The 27,921-nt window shown below is 47.1% G+C and overlaps 3 protein-coding genes across 13 annotated transcripts in view; 1 reads left to right on the top strand and 2 right to left on the bottom strand.

The window, feature by feature from the left end:
• The window catches only part of MROH1 (maestro heat like repeat family member 1), a 175,589-nt gene extending 174,581 nt beyond the window's left edge, over positions 1-1,008 (bottom strand). For all 4 annotated transcript variants that reach the window (XM_074262772.1, XM_074262781.1, XM_074262789.1 and 1 more), the window contains exon 1: positions 854-1,008. The gene's annotated coding sequence lies outside the window, so the exon portion shown is untranslated. The remainder of the gene's footprint in view (positions 1-853) is intronic.
• On the top strand, positions 85-22,562 carry LOC141539727 (testis-specific serine/threonine-protein kinase 5-like). 7 transcript variants are annotated; one of them, XM_074262898.1, is made up of 10 exons: positions 85-216; positions 7,965-8,089; positions 15,193-15,442; positions 17,145-17,252; positions 17,522-17,724; positions 18,908-18,963; positions 19,579-19,711; positions 20,335-20,450; positions 20,805-20,978; positions 22,412-22,562. In XM_074262898.1, exons 3-10 carry the CDS (start codon positions 15,239-15,241, stop codon positions 22,516-22,518), a joined length of 1,101 nt encoding a protein of 366 aa, XP_074118999.1. In that variant the 5' UTR covers positions 85-216; positions 7,965-8,089; positions 15,193-15,238; the 3' UTR covers positions 22,519-22,562. The 7 variants fall into 7 exon arrangements, with proteins under 7 accessions (XP_074118999.1, XP_074118960.1, XP_074118981.1 ...); XM_074262859.1 differs by lacking the exon at positions 22,412-22,562 and adding an exon at positions 21,202-21,697; XM_074262880.1 differs by lacking the exons at positions 85-216; positions 7,965-8,089; positions 22,412-22,562 and adding exons at positions 14,862-14,941; positions 21,202-21,697.
• Positions 22,521-27,921, bottom strand: HGH1 (HGH1 homolog). Of its 2 annotated transcripts, none has more exons than XM_074262938.1 (7): positions 27,838-27,921; positions 26,865-27,465; positions 26,586-26,686; positions 26,406-26,504; positions 25,833-25,924; positions 25,608-25,730; positions 22,521-23,495 (listed from the first exon to the last, which is right to left on the bottom strand). In XM_074262938.1, the coding sequence occupies exons 2-7, from the start codon at positions 27,458-27,460 to the stop codon at positions 23,349-23,351; spliced, it is 1,158 nt and encodes a 385-aa protein (XP_074119039.1). In that variant the 5' UTR covers positions 27,461-27,465; positions 27,838-27,921; the 3' UTR covers positions 22,521-23,348. The 2 variants fall into 2 exon arrangements, with proteins under 2 accessions (XP_074119039.1, XP_074119031.1); XM_074262930.1 differs by lacking the exon at positions 27,838-27,921 and adding an exon at positions 27,563-27,653.

The raw sequence follows: 27,921 nt of genomic DNA, 5'->3' as shown, positions 1-27,921 counted from the left end.
AGGGCAGTGCCTAACGTCAAGGAACCACCAATAATCATCTTGTGCCGGGGATAATAACTGACATTTATATAGGCTTTAGTTTCCCAAGCACTTTGCACATGTGAGCTAACTCGTTTGACTCTGAGCTCACAAGCGGATTTACTTCTATGTTCCTGAGCGTGGCAGACTCGGTTGTAAGAAGGCCGCACGAGCGGAGCGCACATAGGAGCAGCAAAGGTAAAGCTGAAGGTGAAAGTACCGACGCAGGAAGCAGCGGGGGGCGCCAGGGCACGGAGCGGCTGCGGGGAAGGGAGGGGGAGTGCAAGGTGCAAGTACCTTCCTTTGGGAAATAGGGGGGGGGGGGTCCTAGCCTTCATCTGATGGGAGGGAAGATTCCTGCAAGGGAGGGGCGAGGCGCGCTGCTGAGAGACACAAGATGGGGCGGGGACGTAGGGTCCACCCTGGGGGTCTCCGGAGGAGGGCGCGGACGACGGCTTCGACAGGGAACAGGCTCCGGGAATGAGCCGGAGTCCGGGGGCCGCGCAGAAGGGAAGGGGACGGGGATTTCCCTTCCCCGGGGGTGAATACTTGCACAGGGAGGGTGGGGGAGGATCGGGGCCGTAGGGATGGGGAAAAGAGACCGGGGAGAGGAAAGCCGGGGACCAAGAGCCGCCGCTCCATGACCTTGGCGGAAGAGGCCGCTCCAGAAGCGGCGCTGCCTCGGTCTCCCCGGAGCTGCAGCCAGGGATGGGCGGGCCCGGCTCCACGGTCCCCCACCCGGAAGCCCCGAGAGCGAAGCCGCCCACAAACCCCAGGCCCCTGAGAAGGGCCACGACGTACCCTCCGCCTCCCTTGGCCCGCGCCGGTTAGTTACCTCAGCCGCCGCAGCCGCCTCCGGAGGTTCCCCCCGAGCCACCGCAGCCACTGCCGGCCCGAGCTCTGCTGCAAGGGGTAATCCTAGGCGCGCGCGTCACGCTGCCGGCCCGCGCGCCCGCGCCCCACGCCCCGTTCCGAGAGAGCAGAGGCTCCACCCCCATCTCCTACCGGCCAATCCCAGGAGCCAAAGCGGACGCGCGGCCTCCGCCCCCACTGCGCTGCGCTTCCTGATTGGCCTTTCCCGCCACGGCCCCGATTTTCTCCAACCCCTCTCCAGGGAGGCCCCAACGCGCTCGCGTGCACGCGCACTCTAGCTTACGAGCCCTCTGGGCTTCCTCCTCAGCAGCCCCTCGGGCTTCCCAACCAACTAAGCCTGCCCGCCACGTGATCTTCCACACCTGACAGTTGGGCCGACGGGGGGGAGGGGGAAGGTGTGGGAGAAGTGGGACGTTGCGCGCGCGCTTGGCAAAGGTGAGCCGGGGGGGAGGGGCCGCAAGGAAACCCAAACTAACCCGCGGGGAGGTGGGCCGGGACGCCCTTCCTCCCTTCCCTTTCCCCACGGGATGGTGCCCCGCCCCGTAGTCCCCGCCCACGGTGCTGCCCTGGCTGCCCCTCGTCTTTGCTAGCTCCGCCCCACACCCCCGGGTCTAGAGTGTGTGACCCTCCCCCAAACTCTCGCTCCATCCTCCCCCTCCCCTCCTCAGACAGCCCCCGCGCTCCGCTTTCCTCCAGATTTACACTTCTGAGGACCCTCCCCGTAAACCCCATCCAGGTTCCCATCCCCCCCTCCAAGCTTGGCCATTCAGTGATAATAAAAATGGTTGCAAACGTTTGGGCAGAGTTTACCACGTGCCTAAGTGCTTCACAATAATCTCGTTTGACCTTCATAACTGACCCGGGAGGTAAGACTATCATGTCCCCAGTTCACAGATGAAGAAACTGTCAGAGGCAGAGTCACACAGCTAAGTGTCTCAGAGTACATTTGGATTCGGGTCTGCCGGACTCCAGGGCGGGCACTTTTTCGTTGGGATCTCATCCTCTCTTCCCGATCCTGAGCGTTAGACTTAACATCTCAGGTGCCTATTGTGTTCCAGGCCCTGTGCCCTTAACACCGGGAATACAAAAAAAGTCAACAAGTACCCAGGAGGCAAAGTGGGAAAGCAAACCGTTGGGCTTCCTGCAGAAGATCATGGCGGCCTCCTCCCCAGCCAATCTAGAGCCCAGGCTCCTGTGTGTCCTGGCTGGATCTCATGCCCGGGACGCAGCCTCGTCTTTCTCACTGCCCCTTTGTCATCCTCTAAGATGCAACCCTAGCACCGTCTCCTACAGGAAGCCTTTTCTAATGTCCCCAACCACCAATGCCCTCCCTCCCTAATTACCTGGCAATTAACTACTCTGCGAAATTCACTATATATTTGTGCTGCATACATACATGCACTTACAGGCACCCATCTTTTCCATTAGAAAGTCAATTCTTTGAGTAGAGATTGTTTTGTTCTTTGTACTTACACTTTGTATGCCGTGACTACCATGCCTTGCATATATGAGGAACTTAATGCTTGTGGATTTATTGGTTGTTTGAGGAATAACAAGAAAGCCAGTTTGACTAGAATATATACTATGGTAATGAGAGTAATGGGAGACAAGTTGTGCTTTATATATCAGAGTTTTCATCTATGTTCTTACTGGTCCCTAACATCCAAGTTCCCTGTCTGGACTTCTTTTTGTTACATCAACTTGGTGACAAAGTCTTTTCCTTCATTTTGCTTACAGTTCTTCCCATACCCATTCTCTCTCTCTCCACTCGCAATATCGGGCTAGTTCAGTGATTCCTTATTGTTGGAAAAAAAAATGAAACACAAACTTCCTTTTCTTCCTAAAACTGGCAGTTATGGTTTTTCAGAGTATGACTTCAGTCTCTCTTCTAGCTTTATTAAACATTACTTTTCATCACACTCTCTATTCCAGCCAAACTGGACATACTACTTCCCTCCTGGAATGTACACAGAGGCCAGCACAGAGATTAACATGTTCCTTAAAGGCTTAGCCAATACTGCGGAGCCATCTCTCGCCCTCCCGATCTGTATCTTGCCACTAGATCCAGATGGCTCCAGAGGAAAAAGTGGCACTGGTGACTTTGCACAGCCCTGTCACTTAAATCCAATCCACTTGCATGTTGTACCATCACCTTCCTGATTTCATGGTTGTCTTCAAGAATGAAGGACAATAACAACAGCCAAGTACTTGACTGATTGTTGTATACTTTATGCTGAAAATGTACCTTCCCCAAGTTTTCTACAGCATTTTATCTCTCCCTATATATTTGTGTGTTCTATAGCTCCAGTATAATGTGTAACCCGCGGCCCAGGGGCATCCCTCTTCTACAAGAGACCCATGTTTTAGATCCACAAAGACTGGACTCGGCCCCAGAGGTGATTTCAGGCCTTTTACTGGTACATCTGTCGTCTTATGCCCTCATTCCAGAGTAAACTCTGAGGAAAATCTCTTAAAACAAAATTTAGGTTTGTCACAAGTCTAGGCTATCAATAAATGGGATAATAGTCCTTATGAATGAATATTGTAGAGATCAGTCTCTTAGAAAAGTAAATCAATAAAAAATAGAAGCTATCAGATCTACTACAAATGTTCATTTCTTTTATCACAAAAGGAATATTTAATACCCATGTTGCTCATAGAAACTCTCGAGATCATTATCTCATCTTCCACTCTCAAAGATGGTGGATACTCCAGAGCAAGACTTTATCTGCCCTTGGGTTCTTCAAACCTCTCTATGTATTTTGGCAGTATCTGAGCATGATACTCATGTTCTGAATCTGGCCTCCCAGGGGTCCCTCAAACCTTTATACATCTAAGTAGTCCAACCCAAACTCAGACACTTTGTGGCTGAGGGATTTTGAGCAAGGCACTTAACCTCTGTCTTCCTCAGTTTCTTCATCTGTAAAATGGGAATCATAATAACGCCTTTCTCCCAAAGTGGTTATGAAGAGAAAAGGAGATAGTTGTAAAGTTCTCTGCAAACCTTACACACTATACCTTACAGCACTACATAAATGTTTGCTATTATTATTAGATATGTATGATTTAACAAATGAGAACAATAATAGACACACACACACACACATATATGTATAGGTACACACAAGATATTCCAAAAGTCTTAGTGAACTTTTAAAATTTTAATAAATTCACTATGACTTTTAGGATGCCCTATACTGATTACATAGACATATACATTTTTTTTTAAAGAAATGGAAATAAAATGTATTTTGTACCAGGAAAATTAAACTGCAGATCCAATTATACTATCATTCAAAAAGAAAAGAAATCATTATATAAGGACACATGAACAGGCAAACTATATTGCCCCTAAAAGTACAATTTCAAAACTAAAAATATACATCTAATTATAAACAATACAAATTAATCAAAATTAAGTGAAATTTAAAAAAAACACCCAAAATAACAAATGAAAACTTTACTGCTTCTCTTTCAAAGATGAATAACTCTTAACAAAATAAAAGTTGGCAAAAAAAAAAAAAAAAAAAAGATTTTGTGGACACATACATTTGTTTCTAATCAATTTGGAATATTTTGACCATGACCAAAGTCATTCCCCATACCTTAAGATAGCAATAATTGACTCCTTTTCACTTGTCTTTTTCACTCATTGTCTCTTAAAATACTAAATAAAGCTTTAAATCCTCTTCATAAAATTGATAACAGCTTCCTCAAAAAACAACAAAAACCCTCTTCATGTCTTTCCTCTCTCTGTTTTTTACTTTTCTTAAGCTAACACTTTTAATTGTCTCTCTCCACACTTTCCTTGAGTCCATAGGGAAAGCCATGCACAGAACAAATTCTATGTGAGTCCATAGGGAAAGCCATGAACAGAACAAATTCTATGTGAGTCCATAGGGAAAGCCATGAACAGAACAAATTCTTTGTGGATCCCTGTGGGTAGCTAAGTGGAAGAGTGAATAAAGTAAATAAAGGGGGCAGCTAGGTGGCAGCTAGGTGGCGCAGAGGATGGAGCACCAGCTCTGAATTCAGGAGGACCCAAGTTCAAATTTGGTCTCAGACACTTAACACTTCCTAGCTGTGTGACCCGGGGCAAGGAAAAAAAGAAAAAAAAGAGTAAATAAAGGCATCCCCAGGACAATTCTCATCTTTTCAAATGCCCCAGTTTCCTCATTTTTAAAATGGCACCAGCCTAGCAGAATTGCTATGAGGATCAAATGAGTTAACATATGCCAAGCCCTTGTAAACCTCACAGCTTTTTAGAAATGCTATTGTGATTCTTCTGCTTTGATTCAAACCATTTTTTCAGCTGTCACTTTGAACTGCCACATGAACAAAATTGCAACTACTCTCCAAGTTAAAGAGATATTTAGTCTCTGATCCAGATGTTTGAAGCAACAAGATAGATAGGTTTACTATCTGTGCTAGTGAAAAGAAACAAGAGACAGCCAGGGAATTGAGATGACTCTCAAGAGCTTCTAGGCCATCATACTTCTTGCTGCCATGTGCAGAGAGTCATCATTGCTGCTGGGAGAAGGAGAAAGAGAGATTCCTTGCCCTGATCCTTGCACTGAAATCTGGTGAAAATTCCCTGCCCAAGCCCCAGGGAGCATACTCCAAAGAAAAGAAGTGAGAGAAAGGGGGAGACATTGTTCTCTCATTTTAAAGATTATTGAGAAGTTGGTTCTTCCCACTCATCATCCCATTATGGGGACCAAGTAGAGCCTCTACTTGCATATGCTCTTTCACAAGAGGCCAGAGCATGTGGCTGCAACATATGCTTGCTCCATGGGCTCACCACTCTGAAAAATGTAAACACCTTGAGAGCAATTTTCTATTTTTAAGTTTTGTGACACATCTGCATGTGATACAGGCCTGGCCTTTGTGTACATTTGTTGGTTATCTCAAAAGACATTTGAAAGACTTCCATAGAATAGAAACTTCCAGTAAGCCTACAGAAAGAATATCACTTTGCCATTATTAAAAAGGGAAGTATAGTTCATAATTTTGCCCATCAAGAGCAAACAATTAACTCTAAGAACATGTGCTGGCCAAACAAGCCTGCCAACACACTGGTTTCAGTAGATCTGGGAGGAAGAAAAGAATTCTTCATTAACCCAAATTCTGAATTATCCTAGGACATTAAAAGTAAAATAATGCTGTGAGTGTTAAGTATATAAAAAATTTGGCTTTAGCCTCCCCTTAATCATGGAAAATTTTTCATTCTCTATTGGTCAACCATCACTTTGTTAAGACTCAGGTAAATGATGTTCATTGGCTTTTCAATTTATTAATATATTAAAAAATGTAATGAAAATCTTTGGGGGCTCTGATTGGCCATATCTCCAAAACCACCTTACCACCTACAGATTATAGAAAGAGAATATAGTTATAGGATCTGGGATCCAGTTCCAGTTCTGAAAACCATGAAATCGGGGAAATGAGGTTTCCCTGCCTAATCTCAGTTCACACTGTGACTCCGGGTATGATTTCAGCTCTGCCACTTCCTTTCTTTGTATTGTTCCTACTGATTTGAGTTACAGTAGAAGCAACCAACCATGATCATCACCACCAGGACCCCCCAGAAATTCACCCCTTAAGGGCATTCTCTCCTATCTTGAAATTGCACTCATGACTTGGGGTCCCCAAAAGGCAGATTGCTTCTTCTACTCTGGATTCTAGAGGTAACTTTTAAGGGAGTAGACTTATAATAGATTACTCAGGAGTCCCCACCTATACTTCTGGTTAACATTGAGTCAGTAAACAAGGTTTTAGCAAAAAATTATATTAAGAACATTTTGTATAAAACGTTCAAAAGTTACCATAAACACTCTTCCACAAATACAATTCTATGAGAAGAGTAAGCTCATTAGTAGTGAATCACATATGTAGGATAAATGTATAGCAAAAGGCAACTCTCAACTCCAAGCATTTTGTACCCCAGAAGCCCTCTTGAATCCATAGTCAGCATGATGATCTACTCATTGTATGTATTTATTATCTAACAAAAACCACTGGGAAAACTGGACAACAGGTTAGTATACATTAGGGTCATACAGTACACCATAATAAGCTCCAGATATATACATGATTCTAATATAAAATGCCAGATCATAAAGTAAGGGGCAGGAAAGTAACCACCAATTGCAACTAAGAAGTGACATTTTTAACCAACAAGAGACAGGCAACATCAGAAGAACGAGATAAAATGGCCACTTTTGATTGCATAAAATTGGAAAATTTTCTGCAAATAAAGTGAAGCAATTAAAATTGAAGAAGTAAAATTAAAGTCTTAGATACAAAAAATGACTTTCATACCTATTAAGATGGGGGATGTATAGTTAGACATTGTTCTGAGGAAGAGCTGAGGAGTTAAGTAAACTCCAAGCTCATCATGAATCAGCAGTATGATGTGGCAGTCAGAAATTTTAATGCAATCTTGGCCACTTTAGGGAGACATTTCTAAAAATAGAGAACTTGCAGACCCATGGAACTCTATTCTTGCCATATCTCATCTAGAATATTTTGTTCATTTGACACGAAGTGATGGTATCAATATGCATTCTGAGATCTCCGTTTTTGGACATAACCTGTGAATTTCTTTTCCCTTTTATAATAAATACATATTTGTTACACAGGTTTTAATCCTCCCTTTTTTTCCAGTAGTAAGGGAGAGAAATAGAAGGTAAAGAAAAGAAATGCTTGATAATTAAAAAAAAAAAATCAGAACATTGACCAATTGGATAGTGTCCAACAAAAGGACAATCAGGATGGTGAAGTACCTTTAGGTAATAGTGGGAGGGCTAGTTGAAGGAAGCCCGAAAGTAAAGAGACTCAAAAGGGATAGGAGACAGCTTTGAAATTTGAAAGAATGTCATCCAGAGAGCGGAACCAGGCATCAGTGAAGCTGCAAAGAGGCACCTTTATTCGTGCTGTCAAAAAAGACTTCCTGACCATGGTAGCTGCCCCAAATGGAAAGGGCTGCCCTCCCACCCCGCTCCCGAAGGTCCTTCAAGCAGAGGCTGAATGGTCATCTCAGTATTGTTACAGCGGGGTTTCCTTTTGTGCAGAGATCTCTTCCAACTCTCAAATTCTGGGATTCTTTGAAGAGGCAGAAGAGAGCGTGCTTGGATTGGGGTCAGGTGATGGAGGTCTGAATTCCAGGGCCCACAGAGAGAAGGCTGGGCGATCATGAGTAAGTCTCTTCCTCTTTTTGAATTTCATTTCTCCCGTTTGAACCATGCATCTCATATGAAGGGGAAGACTGGGGGTGGGTTATATTAATTTTCTGTGTCCAGATCATCAGAACCTTCTCCCTCCCCTCCTCCCCTCTGCTAGCCTCTCTCTTCTTTGCTTTCTCCTCTCTTTCCTCTACTTTCCTTTGCTTTCCATGAATCCACTTTTGACCACTAAATGATATGAGTGATTACTTCTAAAATTGTGGATGATACTTATATAGTATACTTATATACCCTAAAGATGTCGACATGGACTCTGGCTCTGTGGGGGATGGGGCTCAAGCCCATTGCTAGAGGGTAAAAGTGACAAAACAGCCTGCTTGCTCCCTTGGTTTCTGGACTAGACTGTGTCAAAGGGAAGTACTGGATGATTATGGGAGAGTTGCCCACTTGGCAGGCTTTAAAATGAATGGAGGAGAAAATATCCATCTCTGTTTTCCCTCTCTTTTGATGAGGTCACTTTGGGCTTCTGCCAGCTCTAACTAAGATTTCCAGCTGAGATGGTGTGAGAGAATTCTGATTCCTCCTTTCTTCCCCAGCACTGGTCTAGGTGAGCCTGAGCCTGCACCTAACGTTCCTGGCTGCCTCTTCTGCTTTTGTGTTTCTTTCCCTAAACTCAGGTGACGGAGCAGCAATCCTAAGAACTGGATCCTGAGGCTCTGGGTTTAACTCATGAGTCTTGAGAGGTCATAGGACCACAGAAGTAGGGGTGGAAGAGATCTCAGAGGCAACCTCCCATTTTACAGATGAGGAAATAAGACCCAGGGAGGTAATAGGAGTTGCCCAGGTCACAGATAGTAAATGAGAGAACAAGTATTTAAAACCATGTTTTCTGACTCTTCATTGATTCATATTTCTTTGCTCCTGAGTCCATGCCAGCTATCTCCTGCAAAATCACTATATAACTCATTGCAGAAGAATGACTGCCAGAAGGAGCTGCAGTGGAAAGAACTAAGACAGGCCATATCATGTCCTAGCTGGCCTAGAAATCCAGGGATAGTTCAGGTCAAAAGTCAAAGTGAAATATGTGTTCAGCAATCCACAAGGGAGACTAATAATATAGACAATGGATTATTGCTTTATGTTTCAATTTTTTACTTGAATGCTTATGATCATGTCTTTTGTATTTTAAGCATTTCTTTTGTGATGGTGGAAATAATTATCCTATACTTGATAGCTACTTTATACATTGAATATATATTTTTAGAAAAGATCCTACCAATCTTTTTTAGAGGACATTCTACCTAAGTTTTATTTTAGAAATGATTTCCCCAGAACTCTGGGATAGAAAGGCAATATGAAAGTGAGGGGGGAAAAAAAGCTTGATTCCAGTTCCTTCAAATATAGCAAAGAGCAAATAAACCCATTTATCCAAACTGGTACCAAACAGAAATCAGAGAAATTATGCAGTTTAGAATATATCTCACAGTTCATAGAGTGAATGAGCTCTTCCATGGGGAGTGGGATAACAACTTGAGCATAATATAAAAAATCTCAGATCCCTTGGGGAAGTTCCCCCAAATCTCTAGCATGGTAAGCTAAGGATACAGAGGAATGTGATTGAGATGCCGGATTCTCTACTTGCTGGCTTCTTGTCAGAGTTGTTTCTCTCCCTCCAGGGATCTCTCCCTGAAGAAAGCCTGGAATCATGTCTTCTCTTCTCTTAGAAGTGGAAACTTAAAGAGGATCTCTCCTTTCCCAAGCTCTCACCAACTCTGCCCCCACACAGGAATGAAACACCAAATAATCATTCTTCATCAATGAGAAGTCTTGCTTACACCTGGGTCACAGTAGGATTTTCAGTCAGAAGGAAAGAGCCGAGTCATTTCCAGCCAAGGAGATGCTAGAAATAAAACAAGGAAAGAATGAGCGTGGAATGTAACCTAAACAGAGCAGAGTCATAACTACTGATTTTCATACACAGCTATAAACTTTGCAAAGTGCTTTGCAGATATGTCCCTTTTGTAATTCATAACCACTCTTTAACCCTGTAGCATCTACGGGGCTCATTCTCCTCTGATAAATGAGGAAACTGAGGTCCAAAGAGATTGCTCTTTCCTATGGTCACACAGCTAGTAAATAATAACTGCTGGATTTAATCCCTGCCTTTCGGAAGGGTTACTCCATCAGTGTAAAACTCCAAGAGCAAGGGTAACCACTGAACCACACATGGCAGCTAGATGGCACCTGAGAGGCAGGAGGACAACCTTTGAGGGCAAAGCTGAACAGACAGTGCTGTGTGACCCTAGGCAAGTCCCTCCACCCTGTTGCCTCAGTCCCTCATCTATAGAATGAACTGGAGAAGGAAATGGCAAAACCGTTGAGCATCTTTGCCAGGAAAACCCCAAATGGGGCACAAGGTGTTAGACATGACTAAAATGTCTAATAAACAATAAACCAGGGATCCCTGTGGGCACTATGATGACATTATCTATATTCTATCACATCTTCTACTTGTTTCCTTCATCATTTCCCCATTAATTTTAATATGATTTGGACTGGCTGCATGTGGACCCTGGGCAAGAGGAGCCACATGGCCTCCCTATCACATGAGGTTGCTTCGCATGGGAAAGTGTTCATCACCGAGAGCTAACATGTTCATTAAAGCCATGCCCTGACACAGAGAGAAAAATATACACTAAGCAATAGAAAAACCCTGCAGAAGAAATAAAGATATATTCCTTCTCTCCCAATGAAGAAGTGGGAGATGACCAGGACAGAATATTGTGGATATATATAGATGCTGTCTATTAGGGATTTTTTTGTTTTATTTTGTTTTGTTTTTTTTAATAACAAGGAAAGGTTAAATCTGATTCAGGGTGTGAGAAACAGCTGTGAAGGCCCAAGGACAAAAAATATACTTTTGTATAAAGAAATCAATTGGCAAAGAAAATAAGATATTGCCACTTTTGTCCATGAAGGTTTTTTTTTGTTTGTTTTTTGTTTTTTTTTTTAAGAATAGGTCATGGGGGCAGCTAGATGGCCTAGTGGATAGAGCACCAGCCTTGAAGTCAGGAAGGAGGACCTGAGTTCAAATCAGACTTCAGACACTTAACACTTCCTGGCCGTGTGACCCTGGACAAGTCATTTAACCCCAATTGCTTCCCTCCAAAAAACAGGTCATGTAGGAGCAGATAGATGACACAGCCCCGGAGTCATGAGGACCTAGGTTCAAATCTGGCTTTAGATATTTATCAGCTGTGTGACCCTGACAAGTCACTTAACCCCAAATTATCTCAGAAAAAAAGAGTAAGTCATGCCAAACTAAATTAATTTTGCTTTTTAAATACATAACATCAGCAACCTGATTCACATCTCCTTTCTCAGTATGGTCCCAAAGCATATGTCCACTCAGTATACAATTGAATATGTTAATGACACTATAAAATGAAAATAAATTATAAAAACAATTGTCTGAGCACAGGTGCTTCTGTCAAAATTTTGTAGCCTTGAAGAATCTTCATTGTCTTTTTCTGAATTATTATTTTCCCTGGGCTTAGGGAAATGGTAGAGACAAGCAGACAGAGTCAGAGTAGGAGCTCCAGTTCTTTGTTTCAAGGGCTGTTCTATCTGGAACAGTATAAACTCTCTCATAAGAGAGCAATATAATCGTCTACTACGTAGATCACCAATCCCAAGAGCAATGGCTATATCTTATTCCTTTACATTGTGCCATGATAGGAATATCAGGAATGCTAAGATCATCAGAAGTATCAACTTGGATTCAACCATTTTCAAGAATTTTGTGTACTAGTATGTGTGCCTATCAATTTCCTTCTAAAAGAATACCTCTGTGGCCAAAAATTTCCAATCAAAATTTTTGGTCAAATAATGTATCCTCTCTGGGCTCCATTCTTGACCCTGCAGAATATCCCTACCATGCCACAGCAGCCTCCTCATTCTGTAAGTTCATTCTGTCTCCCCCTGGACTTCTCACACTTGAAATAAATTCTTTCTCTTTGGTTCTTTCCTCTAAGAATCTCCATTTTAAGGAAAGTGCCCAGGTCAGCCATGTGTCCATTCTCCTCTGGACTTTCTCTACCATGATCCTACATGGGTACTTCCTTCTCCTCCCAGCCTCTTTTCCATTTCCTTTTTTAGGCAGTCTTCTCCCATCAGAGCATAAGCTTCTTGAGGGCCTGCAGGGATTGTAGTTCTGCAGTGCTTCAAAATTAATTAGAATGAAAAAAAAAAAAAAGACCTCAAGGAGCTTTGCTTCTAATTATGGAAGACAACACATTGCCAGGCCAGGCCAGGGAGGGTGATATGATTTGGAAAGTCAGTGGGATAGATAGTGCCAGAAAACTGATTGATAAACACATCATTTCCAGGAATGGCAGTTTTGATTTGATTACAGTTTCCAGAGGTAGAAGAAAAAAGGGAGGTAATACCCACAGAAAGACTATGTGCACCTAGCAGTATGGTCGGAATTCATAGAGAATTCTCACAAATGAGGAACCCAGGTTCCCACAGCAGAAGGTGGAATAGTGGAGAGAATTAAAGGAGAGAAGAGAACGTTCTAGGTTGTGAGAGCATGAGTGACAGTGAAGAGATCAGCCCAATGGGAAAGGTAGGCTTCAGGTTCTATTCTCTAGGTTCCATCAGAAAAAGCCAGATCCTTTCTCCATCTGATACAGCCCTTCAAATACTTGAAAATCACTATATTCTCCTATTAGTTATGGGACCTGGACCTCTCTGAAACAATTTCCACAACTGTAAAAGGAAAAAATGTGATAAAATAAACTATATGGACAAGATCCATCTAGGGTCAGAGATCTTAAGTTAAATCTCAGCCACTTATTGTGGGATCATACACAATTTGTATTTCCTTCCCCTCCCCTCACCCCTGCAAACATTGTTATTGCTCTAGGTGAAAATATTCTTAGTTGTGGCCTAAAGATAAATACTGGATTGGTTGGTTGGCTTCTTTCCAATTCTGATAGACAGTGATTTGATGATTCCTTAGAGGCCTTTTCTTCAGTTCAAAAAAAAAAAAAATCAACTATATAAGTCAGGGAGGTGTAGATAGTAGTTAATGGTTTGTGTGAAAAATATCTGGAGGTCACTGAGCACTATATGTTTAAAATGAGACATTAACAAAGAAGAATGGCAGGCAGAAAGGAAGGAAAAAAAGAGAGGAAGGGAGGAAGGAAAGAAGGAAGGAAGGAAGGAAGGAAGGAAGGAAGGAAGGAAGGAAGGAAGGAAGGAAGGAAGGAAGGAAGGAAGGAAGGAAGGAAGGAAGGAAGGAAGGAAGGGAGAGAGAGAGAGAGAGAGAGAGAGAGAGAGAGAGAGAGAGAGAGAGAGAGAGAGAGAGAGAGAGAGAGAAGGAGGGAGGGAGGGAGGGAGGGAGGGAAGAAGGAAGGAAAGAAGGGAGGAAGGAGGAGAGAGAGGAAGGAAGGAAGGAAAGGAGGAAGGAAGGAAGGAAGGAAGGAAGGAAGGAAGGAGGAGAGAGAGGAAGGGAGGGAAGAAGGAAGGAAGGAAGGAAGGAAGGGCTCTGGTAAAGGTGATATATTTTCCCAATAGATGAATGGTCAAAAAATATGAAACAGTTTCCAAAGAAACCCAAAGCATCCAAAATCATATGGAAATAATATAGCAAATATTAAATTTAATTGCAAATCAGAGTAACACTAAGGTTCTACTTCAGAATCAGAAGACCTATGTTCAAATCCAAGATGTTACTTATAGTTTATTTATCTTTGGGCATTGTCTCTGACCATTGGTTGCTTTGTCCATAACTACTTGACAAGGTGGTTTCCATGTTCCCTTCAAGATCTATACCAGTGATCTTATGACAAACTGGATTGTGTCCAAAAGGTGACCAGAAGATAAGGCAACTGGAAACTATGTTTCTAACCTTAATCCTAATTCTGAGGAACTCTGTAGGTTTAGTCTAGAGAAGGAAACACAAGACTTTGGGGAGGAAAGGTGCACAGTAATTGTTTTCATATGAAAAAGGGAATAGATTGATATCATCTTCAATACAGTCTTTCCTGATCCCCGCAATTGCCAATGCAGTTCTTTCAGCCCTCTCCTTTTTTGTTCTCTTCATATTTATTCTACATATAATTAAATGTGCCTTATATACTTTGAGATGTCTTGTATTTTGCATATACTAAGGCATATACAAAATATATATAAGAAGTAATAATTCATATCTGAAGTATATGCATAATATACAAGGAGTGGCAATATTTTATCTGGAGTCAGGAAGACTTGAATTTAAATCCCACTTTGAACCTTTATTAGCTGTGTGGCTCAGGGCAAGTCACTTAACCTCTCCATGCCTCAGTTTCCTCATCTGTAAAATGAGGGGTGACTCTGTGCTTTCTAAGATTCCTTCCAGCTCCAAATATATGCTGCATACTTAGAGCCTCCTTGAGGGGAAGGATTGTTTCACTTTTGCCTTTTTATTCCCAGGGTTAGCCTTGTGATTGGCACACAGTAGGTGCTTAATAAGTGTTTTTTGATTGACTGATTGAAAGAGAGAAGAGGGAAAGTTGCAGAGAGACTCCATAAAAGCAGAAGCTTCTTGGTCATTAGAGCTAGCCTCCAAGGGGATGGGCTCCTCATCCCTGAAGGTCTTCAAGCAGAGGCAGCCAGGGTAGCCACTTCTCAGAGGTCCCTGCTAAGCATGGATTGGGCCCCCTTCCAAGTCTGAGGCTCTGACTCCGGGTAGCTGGGTCACTCCTGAGAGCAACTTCCCGGCAGGGAGAGAACAGCTTCGGGACCATCTCGTGTGGCAGGGACGGGAGCGGAGGACAGCAGCCTGGAAAGGACAATGCAGGTCCAGGTTCCAGAACTACCAAGTGAGCTTCTATTCTAGAATCACTCCCATACCTAGTCCAAAGCCGCAGTAGCACGTCCTGCCCAACAAGAGAACTCAGTCCTTGCAAATGCCTAGTCCTTGCTCCTGAGCAGAGTGGAGAATCTGGGGTGGCGCCTCCTTTTGGGACACCTGCCCTGCCCTCACCCCGATCTCCTGCACAAGCGCTGGCCCTGACCCCGGCTCTCTAGAGGAGGTTGAGCTGCCCAGCCCCCTGTTTCTCTCTACGACCAGGTGAGCTTGCCAGCTGCCCCACCTCCCCTGGATCTCCAGCCACATCATGAAGAGCAGCAGCAAAAGAGACTCAAACCGGCGCGCCTTCATGGATCAGGTGCGGGAGTGCCGAGACAATGGCTATCTGCTCTCCTCCAAGAAGATCGGTTCAGGAGCTTTCTCCAAAGTCTACCTGGGCTACGCCACTCATGAGAGGATGCGCCAGAACTACAAGCTGTCCTCTGACCTGAGAGCCAAGCGCCACACTATGGTGAGTGCCTGGGGACAGAGTAGAGTGATACAGAATGGAGGGATGGGGGGAGAGGAGGCGGCCCCACCTGCCCCCCCCAAACCCCCAGCCAGGGTTTCATCCTATAACCTACAGAACAGGGAGGGACCTCATAGGCCCACCGTCCATCCTGAGCAGGTCCACAGTCTCAGCACTTCTGTCTAGCTGGTCTGCCTCTCTGCAATTTTCACCCGTTCATTTCGCGCACTTCAATCTTCCTTAGACCCATTAATCCCTCTTCTGGGGAACAGACCTTCAGACATTGAAAGGCAGTAAGAATGTCCCTACGTTCTTCTTGTTCCTCAGTCGTTTCAGTTGAGCCCGTCTCTCAGTGACCCCAGCTGGGGTTTTTTTGGCAAAGATGCTGGAGTGGCCATTTCCTTCTTCAGCTCGTTTTATAGACAAAGAAACTGAGGCAAACAGAGTGAAGTGACTGGCCCAGAATCACAAGCTTGTGAGCGTCTGGGGCAGGATCTGACTCCAGAAAAAGGAGTTTCCTTGGCTCCAGAACTGGCGCTCTCTCCACTGGGCCACCCAGCTACCTCCCCTATGTTCTACTCAAGTCCATTTAACCATTATCTTACTCGGGATCCAGATCCCCAGAGCCGGGTTAACAGGTGGTGATAACAGAGTATTTAGAAGTGAAACTAAGTCTCTTAAGGAAGGTAGGTGAGTCTCACCGCGCTGTCAGGCGCTGTCTGAGGCATCATGTCTGACTGAAAACTTCACTATACAAAGAGAGAGTTCAGAACTGAGTGACCAACCTGGCCACCATGGGGCAACTGGTCACTATGGCGTATGTGGATTAGCCACAGGAGCTACAGTGACAGGAGGGCTTAGGAGAGAAGTGGTCAGTATCTTAAAATCTGTGAAGGGCTTTGCTGATGGAAGTATTAGAACAAGCGGTAGCTAGTATTTATATAAAGTTTTAGGGTCTACAAAGCATTTTACAAATATGATCTCATTTTGTCCTCATGATACCTCTGAGAGGGGAAATGCTATTTCCCAATTTCACTGATGAGGCACTTAATAAGTATTTGAGGATGGACTTAAACACTTAAACACTAACTCCAGGTCCAGCTCTGTATCCAGCTGCATCGCTCACTTGCCTGGGAGGAGAATGCATCAGGCTATAGTGGAAAGAAGGCTGGACTCAGTAATAAGGACCACGTTCAAATTCCATCTTTGTAACTGTTTTTGTGTCTCTTTGAGCAACTCCCCCCCACCCCCTGCCAAAATGCCCCTCTCCAGGAGTCTAAATTTTCCTTGATCTGTAAAATGATGAATTTCAATCTCTAAAGTTCCTTTTGCCTCTAAATCCTATGACTTGGGTAATGTTTAATAGGGGAAAGAGAAGACTTAGAAGTCACGACAGCCACCTTCAAACATCTGAAGATTGTCTGAAGGAAAGGGGGTTCTACTGTTCCAGGCAGCTCCTGAAAGCAAACTAGGAAGGGCACAGAAGTTACACTGTTCCATAAGGGCAGGCCTTGTCTCCCCCATTATCGGTCAGTTAGTCAGTGAACTCTTAGTATGGGCCAGGCGCAGCAATAAGGACTGAGGACTCTAGGAATGTCCTTCCCCGAGAGCTTGCTGATCTCAGCATGGCAGGGCAGACCCTGTCCCAAGATCCTAGGGGCCTCTTCTATGCTTTTTCCTTTATTCCATTTCCCTCCCCCCACAGGTAGCCATTAAGATAATATCTACAGCTGAAGCCCCCTTAGAGTACTCGAGGAAGTTCCTTCCCCGAGAGATCTACTCCCTCAATGCCACCTACAAGCACCTGAATGTGGTGAGCTAGGGATGGGACCGGGAGGGAAGGAGGAGGGACTATGATCCCTTTTCCACTGGTTTCCCATCTTGTAGGGGTCCAGCCCTTGTGAAGCCCCCTCCCCACTAGAGCCCCTAAAGTACCCTGCTCAGCCTCCTCCTCTCCCTGACCCACCCCCAGTTCCTCTAACACTTGGGATTGGGGTAGCCCCTCTCCATCTCTCTGCCCTGCCCTGCCTCCCCGAAGCACACCCTGTTGAGGCCTGAGGGTGGCTGTCCCCTGGGGACCAGATTCAGCTTTATGAGACGTACCGGAACAGCCAGCGCTCCTACCTTGTTCTGGAGCTCGCATCACGCGGAGACTTGCTGGAGCACATCAATGCCACGTCGGACCGGCGCTGCTGCCCTGGGTTGGAGGAAGAAGAGGCCAGAAGGCTCTTCCGACAGCTTGTCAGTGCTGTGGCCCACTGCCACAACGTGGGCATTGTTCACCGGTGAGAGCAGGGCCCAGACATTGGCCCCACTCTGCCCTGAGACTCTGTCCCGGGCCTGGCTTCTCTCCCGGCCACAGGAGAAGTCACCATGGTTGTCCTTGGCCCAGAGTCAGTTTTTACCTTAATCCCAGACTGCCACAATCTTGTACTCCCAAGCGTTTAAAAGCTTATCTGTGGGCCAGGCACTCTGTCAGGTGCTGGGAACTGTGAAGATGAAAACGAAGTCCTCTCTGTGGTCTAGGAGCTTACAACGTCCTGGGCTGGGGGTCCTCCCTCCATAAAGGCTCCAGGAGCACGAACTTGTGTGGGTGGGTGAGATGGGAGGGGGAGGAAGAGCCGGCATCTGAGATGGGCCTGGACAAAGTCTGATGGGAGGTTATCCCTCTTCTGGCGGGACGCAGAGCAGAAGACAAGGCTCGTGACATAAAAAGGCCAGTAAGAGCAAAACTTTAAATGGGGAGGGGGGATTCGAATTTGGCCTTTCACATTTAATAGCTATATATGGCAAGTCACTTAATCTCAGATTGCCTCAATTTTCTCATCTGTAAAATGGGGATAATAATAGCACCTGCCTCCCAGGGTTGTTGTGAAGATCAAATGAGATAACTGTAGAGCAGCCAGCACACGCCTGCTAGTCACGGGGTACTGTGATCCTCACAACAATCCAGAGGTCAGCTGCTCAATGAGGTGAGGGAATGAAGGTTTGGGGGCAGCAGGGTTATGGTTAGAACTGTGCCTTGGGAGGATTACAACTGGCAAAATATAAAGGAAGACATTCTTCAGGGGAAGATGGAAGATGAACAAGAGGGACTAATTGGTAGGGCCAAGTCCCCAGAGAGGAAGTCAAAGGATAGACCAGGACACAGAAGTAGAAGGTCCTGACCTCTGAAGCTTAGCCCCAACGCCACTCTTCGTTGTTGTTCTGTCACATCCAACACTTTGTGACCCCATTTGGGGTTTCCTTGGCAAAGATACCGGAGGGGTTTGCCTTTTCCTTCTGCAGCTCATTTTACAGATGAGTAAACTGAGGCAAACATTATTGACTTGCCCAGAGTCCCACAGCCAATAAGTGTCTGAGGCTGGATTTGAACTCAAGAAGATGATTACCCCCCATGATTACCCTGGCCTCTGACTCCCAGCCAGACCTACCTCCTGATATTAACTTTCCTCTCTCTCTCGATAGGGATTTAAAGTGTGAGAACATCCTGCTGGATGATCGAGGGTTTGTGAAGCTGACTGGTAAGACCCTCCCTCTGTCCCAGCCTTTTCAAAAGACTTGAAGCCCCTCTTTCCACCCAAGCTCTTCTATTAGTGTGCCAGAATCTCTCCCCTCGTCCCTTTGGAGTTATCTTTTCCTCTTTGGATTTTGTCCCAAAATAAAGCACAAACTGACCAAAGTGGAATGGGCAGCCTCTGGAAGTTGCTCCCTCCTGAATGTCTTCAAGCAAAGGCTGGATGATCAGTTGTTGGAGAGGGAATTGTCTTTCAGAGAGAGGGCTGAGCTAAGATGGCCTGGGAGGTCCCATCCAGGTTAAGTTTTGTGAAGATGTCTCTTATAGAAATTAAAATTCTCATGTCTCCAAGTATCATTAATGATTAGTAATGGCATTTATTAATATGTCACTGATGTTTTTGGAGCTTACCCTTAGCTCAGACCTGGGGCTCATGAACGGGACTTCTGAAATAGTTTGAAAACGACTTTAATATAGTTTCTTCTGTACTGTGTGAATTTAAAAATAAATTCTGAAGTGAAGGACCTCTGACAAATACTGAAGGTCAAGGAAGATATCTCCCCTTGAAGCAGCCCCTCTTCTGCACCCAATCCTCACCAAACCCTCCTCTGCGCCCTCTCAGATTTTGGCTTTGCCAATCGGACCGCAGTGAAGAATTCTCTGCTGAGCACGTTCTGTGGCTCTGTGGCCTACACAGCCCCTGAGATCCTCATGAGCAAGAAGTATAATGGGGAACAGGCTGACCTGTGGAGTCTGTGAGTGAGCAGGCCGTGGGGGCCCAGAGGAGAGCCCTGAACATTCAGGGATCTCTAGGGGAGGAGGCAGGGGGCGGGGCGCCCCACACAGGAAGGACTGGGAGCCCTGGAGGAATCATTAGAGAGGGAGCTCCAGGGGAACTACACAAACATGACAAGGAACTTAGTGGCAACAGTGTAAGGGGCAAGGGCTCACCACAGAGGGCCTGGAGGAGCCCACAGCGAGGACTGAGGGGCTGAGAGGGACCCCAGATTCAGGCCCAGAGTGATCCTCAGAGCTCCTCCTCTGGCCCACTCAGGACTCTGGGATCAGATCTTGGCTCTGACCCTAATGGTGTGACCTTGGGCAAGTGACTGACCTCAGCACCTTGGTAAAATAGCTTGAGGAAAACCCTTTGTACAGGACTAAGTGGGCCTGGAGATGGAGGCCCTGTGGCTCACCAGCTGGGTCTGTGCCCCTTAGCATTAGCTCCCCCAGGTTTTACCCAGTTTCACTCTTCCCCTCTGTAAATAGGGGTAATAACTGCTCGGACTACCCATCTCACAGGGTTGTTTTGAGGAAAGTTCTTTGTAAAAATAGGGGGCTTGGGACAATGGTGATGACAGGTCTGTCCCTTGTGCAGTGGCGTGATCCTTTACGCCATGGTGACAGGGAAGCTGCCCTTCAAGGAGAGACAACCCCACAAAATGCTGCACCTCATGCGCCAGAGTCTGGCCTTCCGGCCCAGCCTGTCCCAAGGTAATTTGGTTTTAATGGGTCAGAGTTAGAGAATCTGGTTCAGATCCTGCCTCTACCCCCTGGTAACGTGACTTGGGGCAAGACACTTTACCAGACCTTTTCCTCCTCAGTACAATAACTGGATTGGATTGGATTAGAGAAAGCTCTCACATCCCTTTTAGCTCTGCGGGTCTCCCTTTTTTGCCCACCCAGGTTGGAGGCAGGGAGCTGCACAGCAATGTGTGGGGAGTCTCAACTCCAAGACTGGTCACAGAGATGAAGGTGGCGTTGGGGGTAGGGAGGCCGGGGAGAAAGTGAGCCAGTCCTGCCCAAGGTGTGCCCCCTTCCCAACATTTCCTCCTCATCCCCACCCAGAGTGCCAGGACCTGATCCAGGGTCTGCTTCAGCTGCGGCCGAGAGCCCGGCTGGGCCTGCAGCAGGTGGCTTCCCACTGTTGGATGCTACCTGCTTCCCATGCCCTGTTCCACAATGTGCTCAGTGCTACGCCAGGGCCTGAGGAGAAAGCCCTGACGGGTGAGCTGGCATCAGGTAACTTCTCCCATACCCTCACACCCTGAGCCCAGAGCTAAACCTCCCTCCTCCCATGGCAGAACCCTTCTTCCCCTCCAAGCCAGAAGCTTCTGAGATGATCTGTGGAGCTTCTCCTGGGGATCCCCCTCCCAGAAGCCAAATCCTTCTTTCCTCAGCCCCTCCTTTCCTGAATCCTGGCCCTATCACCCAGGGACCTCTTCACTCCCACTCTATGTTATAGAAGAATTGGAGGGATCTGAACCACAGGACCAGGAAGCAGGAGCCCTGATCCCTGCAACCATAAGGATGCTTGAGGGGCCCCCCGAGGCCAGCCCTGAGCAGGCCCCAACGAGCGAGCTGTCGGCAACGACCCTGCTCCGGCCTCCCAGTTCCCTCCTCCAGCTGCCATCTCCCCAGCTGGCACAGCCTTTGGGTCCAGGTCCTGCATCCCCACCCACTCGCCCTCCATCAATAGGTCGGCCCAGCATACTGGCCAGCCTGAAGCCTAATTTCCACAAGACTGGGAGCTTGCCATCATGGGCAGGAATAGGGCCCCAGAGCCCTTCAGGGGGCAGCCTAGCTGGGCCCAGCGCTTCCCGGCAGATTCTGTCCCTCTACTCTATGTCTGTGATTCGGAAAGCCCCGCTGCACCGCCTGGTCAACTGAGGGATGGGAAGGGGTTGGATTGGGTAAGGGGAGTGGGGACAGGGGCCAGATAAAGTATTTATTCTGTCAGAGCTGCTGGAGATGTCTCTGGGGGAAGGATGGGGGGACCTGGACCAGGAATTGGGGATATGCTGACAAGGAAGGGAAAGGCAGTCTCCCTCTAACCTAGGGAAGCCTCTAATCAGACATAGGCCCCATTCACATGCAACCTCCTCAGAAAATGAGAGAAAAGTAGAAATGAACACCAACGATCACCCAGACCACCTCAAACCACAACAGCCCTCCCTCTCACGAAACCCTCTACAAAGTTCTCAGAAGTGATTTTCTGTTATACTAATAGAAGCTCCTTTTGTAGGTACTTCAGAGAAAGGTAACAAGTATTAAGAACTAGTGTGGGTTCATCCAGAAAAGGTTATATAGGACTAACCTCATTTCCATTTTCATGGAAATGGATTACTAGACTGTTAAGTCAGGAGAAGATAAGACATAGTACAGGGGATCCCAAAAATCTTCATGCAGTTTCAAGCTTAAGCCTGCATGTACTAATTTTAGGACTGCATGAAAACTTCTGGGACCTCCTGAATTATGCCTAGGTGCCAGGAAAATTTGTTTGCAAACTCACACTATCTTTGTGGACAAATCCGAGGTAGACAATAGTATAGGTAGGGAGATTGAAATCAGTAGAGCATTCAGACCAAGATCAGTGACAAATAGGATTGTGGTCACTGTGGGAAAACTTGTGTTCTCGGTCTTATGATGTTCTACATTTTTAACCAATGATCTAGATGAAGTCATAGAAGCAATGTCGATCCGACTTAGAGATGATGATGATGATGATGATGATGATGATGATGATGATGATGATGATGATGTGGCTGAATCAACTGAATGAACTGAATCAACATGACATTTAATAGGAATAAATGTAAACTCCTAGTTTCGGGCTCAAAATCAACCACACAGAGGAGGGAGGAGGGAGGAAGAAGAGGAATGGATCTAAGTCAACTGTGTGTGTAAAAAGATTTGGGAATATAAAGCAATAGTATGACATAGAATGCTGTTTTGATAAAGGCACAGCGTCCCGGATTAGGGAGGTGATGGCCCTCTTGTCCACTGCTCTACTTTGATCCCTTTGGTGTTTGGATTTGAGCACCACATTTTACAAAGGACATTAATGCACTGAGACCTGTGAAGAGGAGGTCCTGCAGAATAGTGAAAGGTTTGGAGATCATGACAATAGGAAGTGGTGAAAGAAACCAGGTGGGGAGGAGGAAGACAATGACAGCTGTCTTCCGATGTTGGAGGCATGTCACAGAAACTTGACCCCACTTGGCCCCAACAGGAGATGTTAGGCTCAGTGAGAAGGAAGAAACACAAATTCCAGAACTCTCCAAGGGAAGGGGGGGCCTGGAGACAAGCCTGGCCCACAGCCTTTCTGGGGACACATCCAGCACCCCAGTGTCCACTCCTCACCCCTAGCCTGGGGCAAATTCTTAACAAGCTAAAGTGGGAGGCAGAGGAAGTACAGACTCTGATGGGGTCCAGGCTTCGCCCACCCACAGAAAGACTGAAAGAAAAGAAGGCTGGTTCCTTGAGCCCAGTAGCCTGGGCACAACCTCCAAGGGGGGCTACCAGTCACAAAAGCCCTCTGGTTAGAGGGCAAAAAGGCATGGATAGGGGTCCAGGGCCCCATCAGCAAGATGCCAGGCCATGGGGCCTGCTCTAGGGCTGATTGGCCTCTTCTCGTTCCTGCTGAAGCTGTTGCTGCTCCTGCTGGTCCAGCTGCTGCAACTTCTGCTCTACATCTGGGGGGACACTCACTTCTAGCAGGTTCTCCATGCCTGCCTCTGGTTCATCCCCAATCAGCACCTGCCCAGGCACAGGGAAGGGGGAATCATGAGTTCCACCAAGCTATAGGATTCGGGGGTTTTCTGCAGCCCATGAGAGAAGATTCAGCAACATGGAGGCAAAGGGCAAGGGAAAAGGCCTAGACATTAAGGCTGTCTTTTAGCATTCAAAGGAGTGTCACAGAGCAGAGAGACTGCTTATGGGAGAGGGCTTGGGATCAGATAATCTGAAGAGGCAGCCCTGGTACAGGCTGGTAGCTCAGAGGCTGGCATAGGAGGGGCACAGGGCCCCCCCACATCCTATCACTGCTCATCTCTTGCCACCTCAGTCCTATATTATTCCCTATCAACCTCCACTGAATAGAACTAGAGAAGTCACACAATGATGCTGACAAGATACGTTATAAATTCATGTTATCCAAACTCGGCTGGGCCCATGTTGTAGCAAGGCAGTATTTTTATTCCTCATTGATTCCCTATCTTCTCACTGTTATTCCAAACCTCTTCCCACAATTCCCCATTCTCTTCTCTGAGCTGCAATCTTCACCTCTTGTTTACTTCACTGGACCCTATCAGATTACTGTCACATGTCTCTCCTTTTGTCAACTAGCTTAGAAAAAGCTGTCTACAGTTGCTTCCCCTCTCATTTCACTCAAAACTTTGCAATCTGGCTTTCAAGCTTATCACCCAAGTGACACTGCTCTCTTTTAAAGTTACCCACAACCTCTTCATTGGCAAATCTGATCATCTCTTCCTCTTCCTCTATCCCTATCCCCCATCTTGACCTCTGCTGCATCTGATACTGCTGATCATGCTCTCCTGAACACGCTCCTCCCTGTGTTTTCATGACATTACTATATTACTTTCCTGTTTGGCCTTTCCTTCTCATGACCCCTAACTGCGAACATTCCCCGAGTTCGTCCTCTCTACTCTTGCTCCCTTGGGAACGTGAGGAGCTCCCAAATGCTTCATCTCTAGGAAGATGACTCACAGATGTACAAATCCAGCACTTCTACCTCCATAGCCAGCCTCATCTCTCTGAACTGAGACATGCCCCAAACTGAATCCATTATCTTTCCTCCCTTCAGTCTTCACTATTATTTCTCTAAAAGGCACCACCATCTTTCTAGTCTCCAAGGTTAGTCTCCTTGACTCTTTGTGATTTTTTTTTTTGGTCACAGCAATCATGGTTAAGTGACTTGGTCAGGATCACACAGTGACTAGTACTTGAGGTCTGATTTGAACTCAGGCCCTACTGACATCATGGCCAGTACTCTATCCACTGCACCACTTAGCTGCTCCCCCTCATTCTTATTCACCTTACACATTGACTGAGATGCTAAATTTTGCCATTTCTACTTTTACACTGTTTATATCACCTCCCCTTTCTCCATTCACAAACTCTCATCAAGTCTCCCTGATTATTGCGACAGCCTCCTATTTAGTCTCCTGGTTTCCAATCTCTTACCACTCCAGTATATCCTACAAATAGTTGCCAAAGTCATTTCCCTTAAGTATAGAACTGATCATGTCACTCTCCTACTCAATGAGCCTCAGTAGCTCCTATTACTTTTAGGACCTCTATGTAGCTTTTGAAACTCTTCATACCCTGGTCCCAATCCATCTTTCTACTTTCATTGGAGATTCCCTCTCATACTCTTTGATCCCATCTTTGCCCCTCCATTCTATCTTCCAAAGTGCTTTTTCACTGGCTGTCTTCCCCACAATTGGAAAGAACTCCTCCCTTCTGTCAAATTACAGCTTAAAGCCTTTTTTGATTCCCAGAACTACTAGTGGCCTTCTTCCAAAACTATCTTTAACTTTGCATATATGGATATTCATTTTATATTTATTTGTGACTTTGTTGTCTTTTCTATTGGACTTATAAGCACCTTGTAAACAAGGATCCTTTCATTCTAATTGCTGAACACTTCGAACTTAGCACAGTGCCAAACACATAGGAGGAGCCTAATACTTATTGACTGATTGCTCTAAGGGGTTCAGAGCTAATTACAGAATGTGGAAGGGAGAAAGCATCAGCCATGGAGTGGAACACAAACCTTACTGAAGTGAGGGCACAGAGTAAGGGAAAGTAAGGAAACACTCTTGGACCATCCCTGTCCCTCCCACTTACCTGAATGAGTTTCTCACAGGCCAGCCGGACATCAGGATCAGGTTCCCAGCTATGCAGCTCCCTAAGCACCAGATAAGCCCCTTGACCCTTCACTAGTTTCCGTCCAGGAGCTGTGGCTGTGAGCTACAGGGAGACAGGGAAGATCAGGGGAGCTGGCTGTCCCAGGCAGGAAAAGGAGGAAGGGTACAAGCAGATCCCTGAGCCCCCAGGACTTATCTCACTCACCAACATAATGGCCTCAATGAGCATCTTTCGGATTTCAGCCTCTGGCTCACGCTCCTTGTCTGGGGGCAGGTACTGCAGGTCCATTGGCAATCCTGGGGAGACCATGGTTCTGACTTCCTGGATATATCCCAAGTTTCTTGTGTCAAGGACCCAAAGGCCCTGGCTAGTAGCTAGAAGACCTAGGTTCCAGTCCCTTATCCTCTCTCCGTCTTAGTTCCTCTCTTTTAGGACATAGGAGGGAGGTAGAAGACCATGGTAACAAGCATTTATTAACTGGCTGCTATGTGACACACACTGTGCTGAGCACATCATTTGATCTCCTTAACAACCCTGTGAGGCAGATGCTGTCTCCATTTTACAGATGAGCAAACTGACACAAACAGGTTAGGGGACTTGTCCCAGTGAGGCGGAATTTGAACCCAAACCCAGAGTCTATCCATTGTGCCGCCTACCTGCTTCAAACCTCTGTGGGGGCTATTCGATATTGTTCTAACATTGTAGGACCCTCAGGGCTCTCAAAAAGCCCCCTGGAACCCCCCTTCCCCGTCCCCTGGGCCCACCAGCCCAGCTCACGATCCATCTCCTCTTCAGAGAGTTCCTCTGGGCCAGCCAACGGCAGCAGCAGGAAGGTAAGCAGCTCCACTTGGGGACCCAGGAGCCACTCATGGGAACCTAGAGGAATGGGGATTCAGTGAGGGACCCGCCACCCCCCATCCCCCTCCCCTTCCTCCCTGAATCCCTCAAAGCACTCACCGTGCTCAAAGCAGCAGTTCCTCAGCGTGCCCACCACCCCCATCCTCGGAACAGCGGAGTCCGCCCAGTGAATGAGAGGCAGGAGGCGCTGGATCAGGCGCCTAGGAGGAGGGAACACGGACCATTGAGCTCCCTCCCAGGAATTCCCAACCTCCCCACGCAGGATCTCACAAACGTTTACTAAACTGACTGCGCTGACCCGAAGCCTAAACCTGCATCCTGGCAGTGGCCACGGGGGCCCAACCCCCCCACGAGCTCCCAGACCCTCCTCTCCCCTACCTGTTAGGCTCCAGCAAGAAGGCTCGGACCCGTGGCAGGTGGCTGAGGTTGGAGAGCAGGGAGGCCAGGTAGTGGAGCGGGGAGTGGGGGTTATAGCCCGGTGTGGTCAAGGCAGTCACGAGAAGGGCCAGGCTGGGCTCCTGGCTTGCCTTGTCACTGCTGGGCTCCAGGCTCTTCGTCAGCAGCTCCCGGACGGGCTCTGACTCCCGGCTCAGATTGGCCAGCGCGGCCGCAGCCTCCCCGGCCCAGGGCCAGTTTGGGGCTAGCGCGCGGGACAGCAGCTGCCGGGGGAGCTGGGGCAGCTCGGCCAGCAGAGAGTTTTGGACGTTGGGCTCTGCGCAGAGGTTCACCATCGCCCGCCACGCGTCTCCCACTGCCCCCGTGGCCGCCGCAGGAGGGGCGTCCATGAGCTTTACCAGTGCCGGCAGGAGCCCCGCCTGCGCCACCAGCAGAGACCGGCCGGTGTCGGACCCCGTCAGGCCCAGGACGTGGTGGGCTGCCTCTGCCTGGATGTCTGGCCGGGCCGTTTGGGTCAGAAAGGTCACGAACTCCCGAGCCACCTCCGCTACCTCCGCTGAGGACTCCAAGCGGCTCATCCCGGCTGGGGGGGGGGTGAGAATGGGGACACGTGACCGACAGTCCTTTCTACCTGTTGCCTCCGGGTGGCGGGCCCCAGCCCTCTGCAGAGCCTAACTTACAGATGCTGGAAGGGACTTGGGGTGCAGCTCCCCTAGACTCCTCCATTAGGAAGCCGGGGCACGGAGCCATCATGTAACCCTCTTTCCTGTACCCCTCGCCCGCCCTTCCCGGGAGTTCTCAGCAGGGTCCCTTCCCCTTTCTCCTCCCCCCTCCCCTAAGGCCCCAACAAGGCACAAGATGTGCTCCTACTCATCCCAGAACCTAAGAGATCTGGGCCCATCTGGGACGGAAGACCAAGGGAACCTCGGGGGCGCCCCCCAACCTCAAGCTTTACCTCTAGGTAGCTGCTGCAGCTACTGCCTCCCCACCACATGCACCTAAGCACAGCCAATGGGAGGTGGCTGCGACTGGAGGAAGG

The sequence above is a fragment of the Sminthopsis crassicaudata genome, chromosome 1 (genome assembly GCF_048593235.1).
Source record: "Sminthopsis crassicaudata isolate SCR6 chromosome 1, ASM4859323v1, whole genome shotgun sequence".
NCBI classification, from domain to species: Eukaryota; Metazoa; Chordata; class Mammalia; order Dasyuromorphia; family Dasyuridae; genus Sminthopsis; species Sminthopsis crassicaudata.
Note: the sequence above shows the minus strand (reverse complement) of the source record. Positions and strands in the feature narration are given on the sequence as shown.

Bases quoted from the DNA above. Each gene is read 5' to 3' on its own strand.
- LOC141539727 (XM_074262859.1), top strand. From the start codon at position 15,239: ATGAAGAGCAGCAGCAAAAGAGACTCAAACCGGCGCGCCTTCATGGAT. The intron at 19,712-20,334 runs GTGAGTGAGCAG...TCCCTTGTGCAG, and splicing joins CAGGCTGACCTGTGGAGTCT to TGGCGTGATCCTTTACGCCA. The intron at 20,451-20,804 runs GTAATTTGGTTT...ATCCCCACCCAG, and splicing joins CCGGCCCAGCCTGTCCCAAG to AGTGCCAGGACCTGATCCAG.
- HGH1 (XM_074262930.1), bottom strand. From the start codon at position 27,635: ATGATGGCTCCGTGCCCCGGCTTCCTAATGGAGGAGTCTAGGGGAGCT. The intron at 27,466-27,562 runs GTAAGTTAGGCT...CCCCCCCCCCAG, and splicing joins CCAAGTCCCTTCCAGCATCT to CCGGGATGAGCCGCTTGGAG. The intron at 26,687-26,864 runs GTAGGGGAGAGG...CCCTCCTCCTAG, and splicing joins TTCTTGCTGGAGCCTAACAG to GCGCCTGATCCAGCGCCTCC.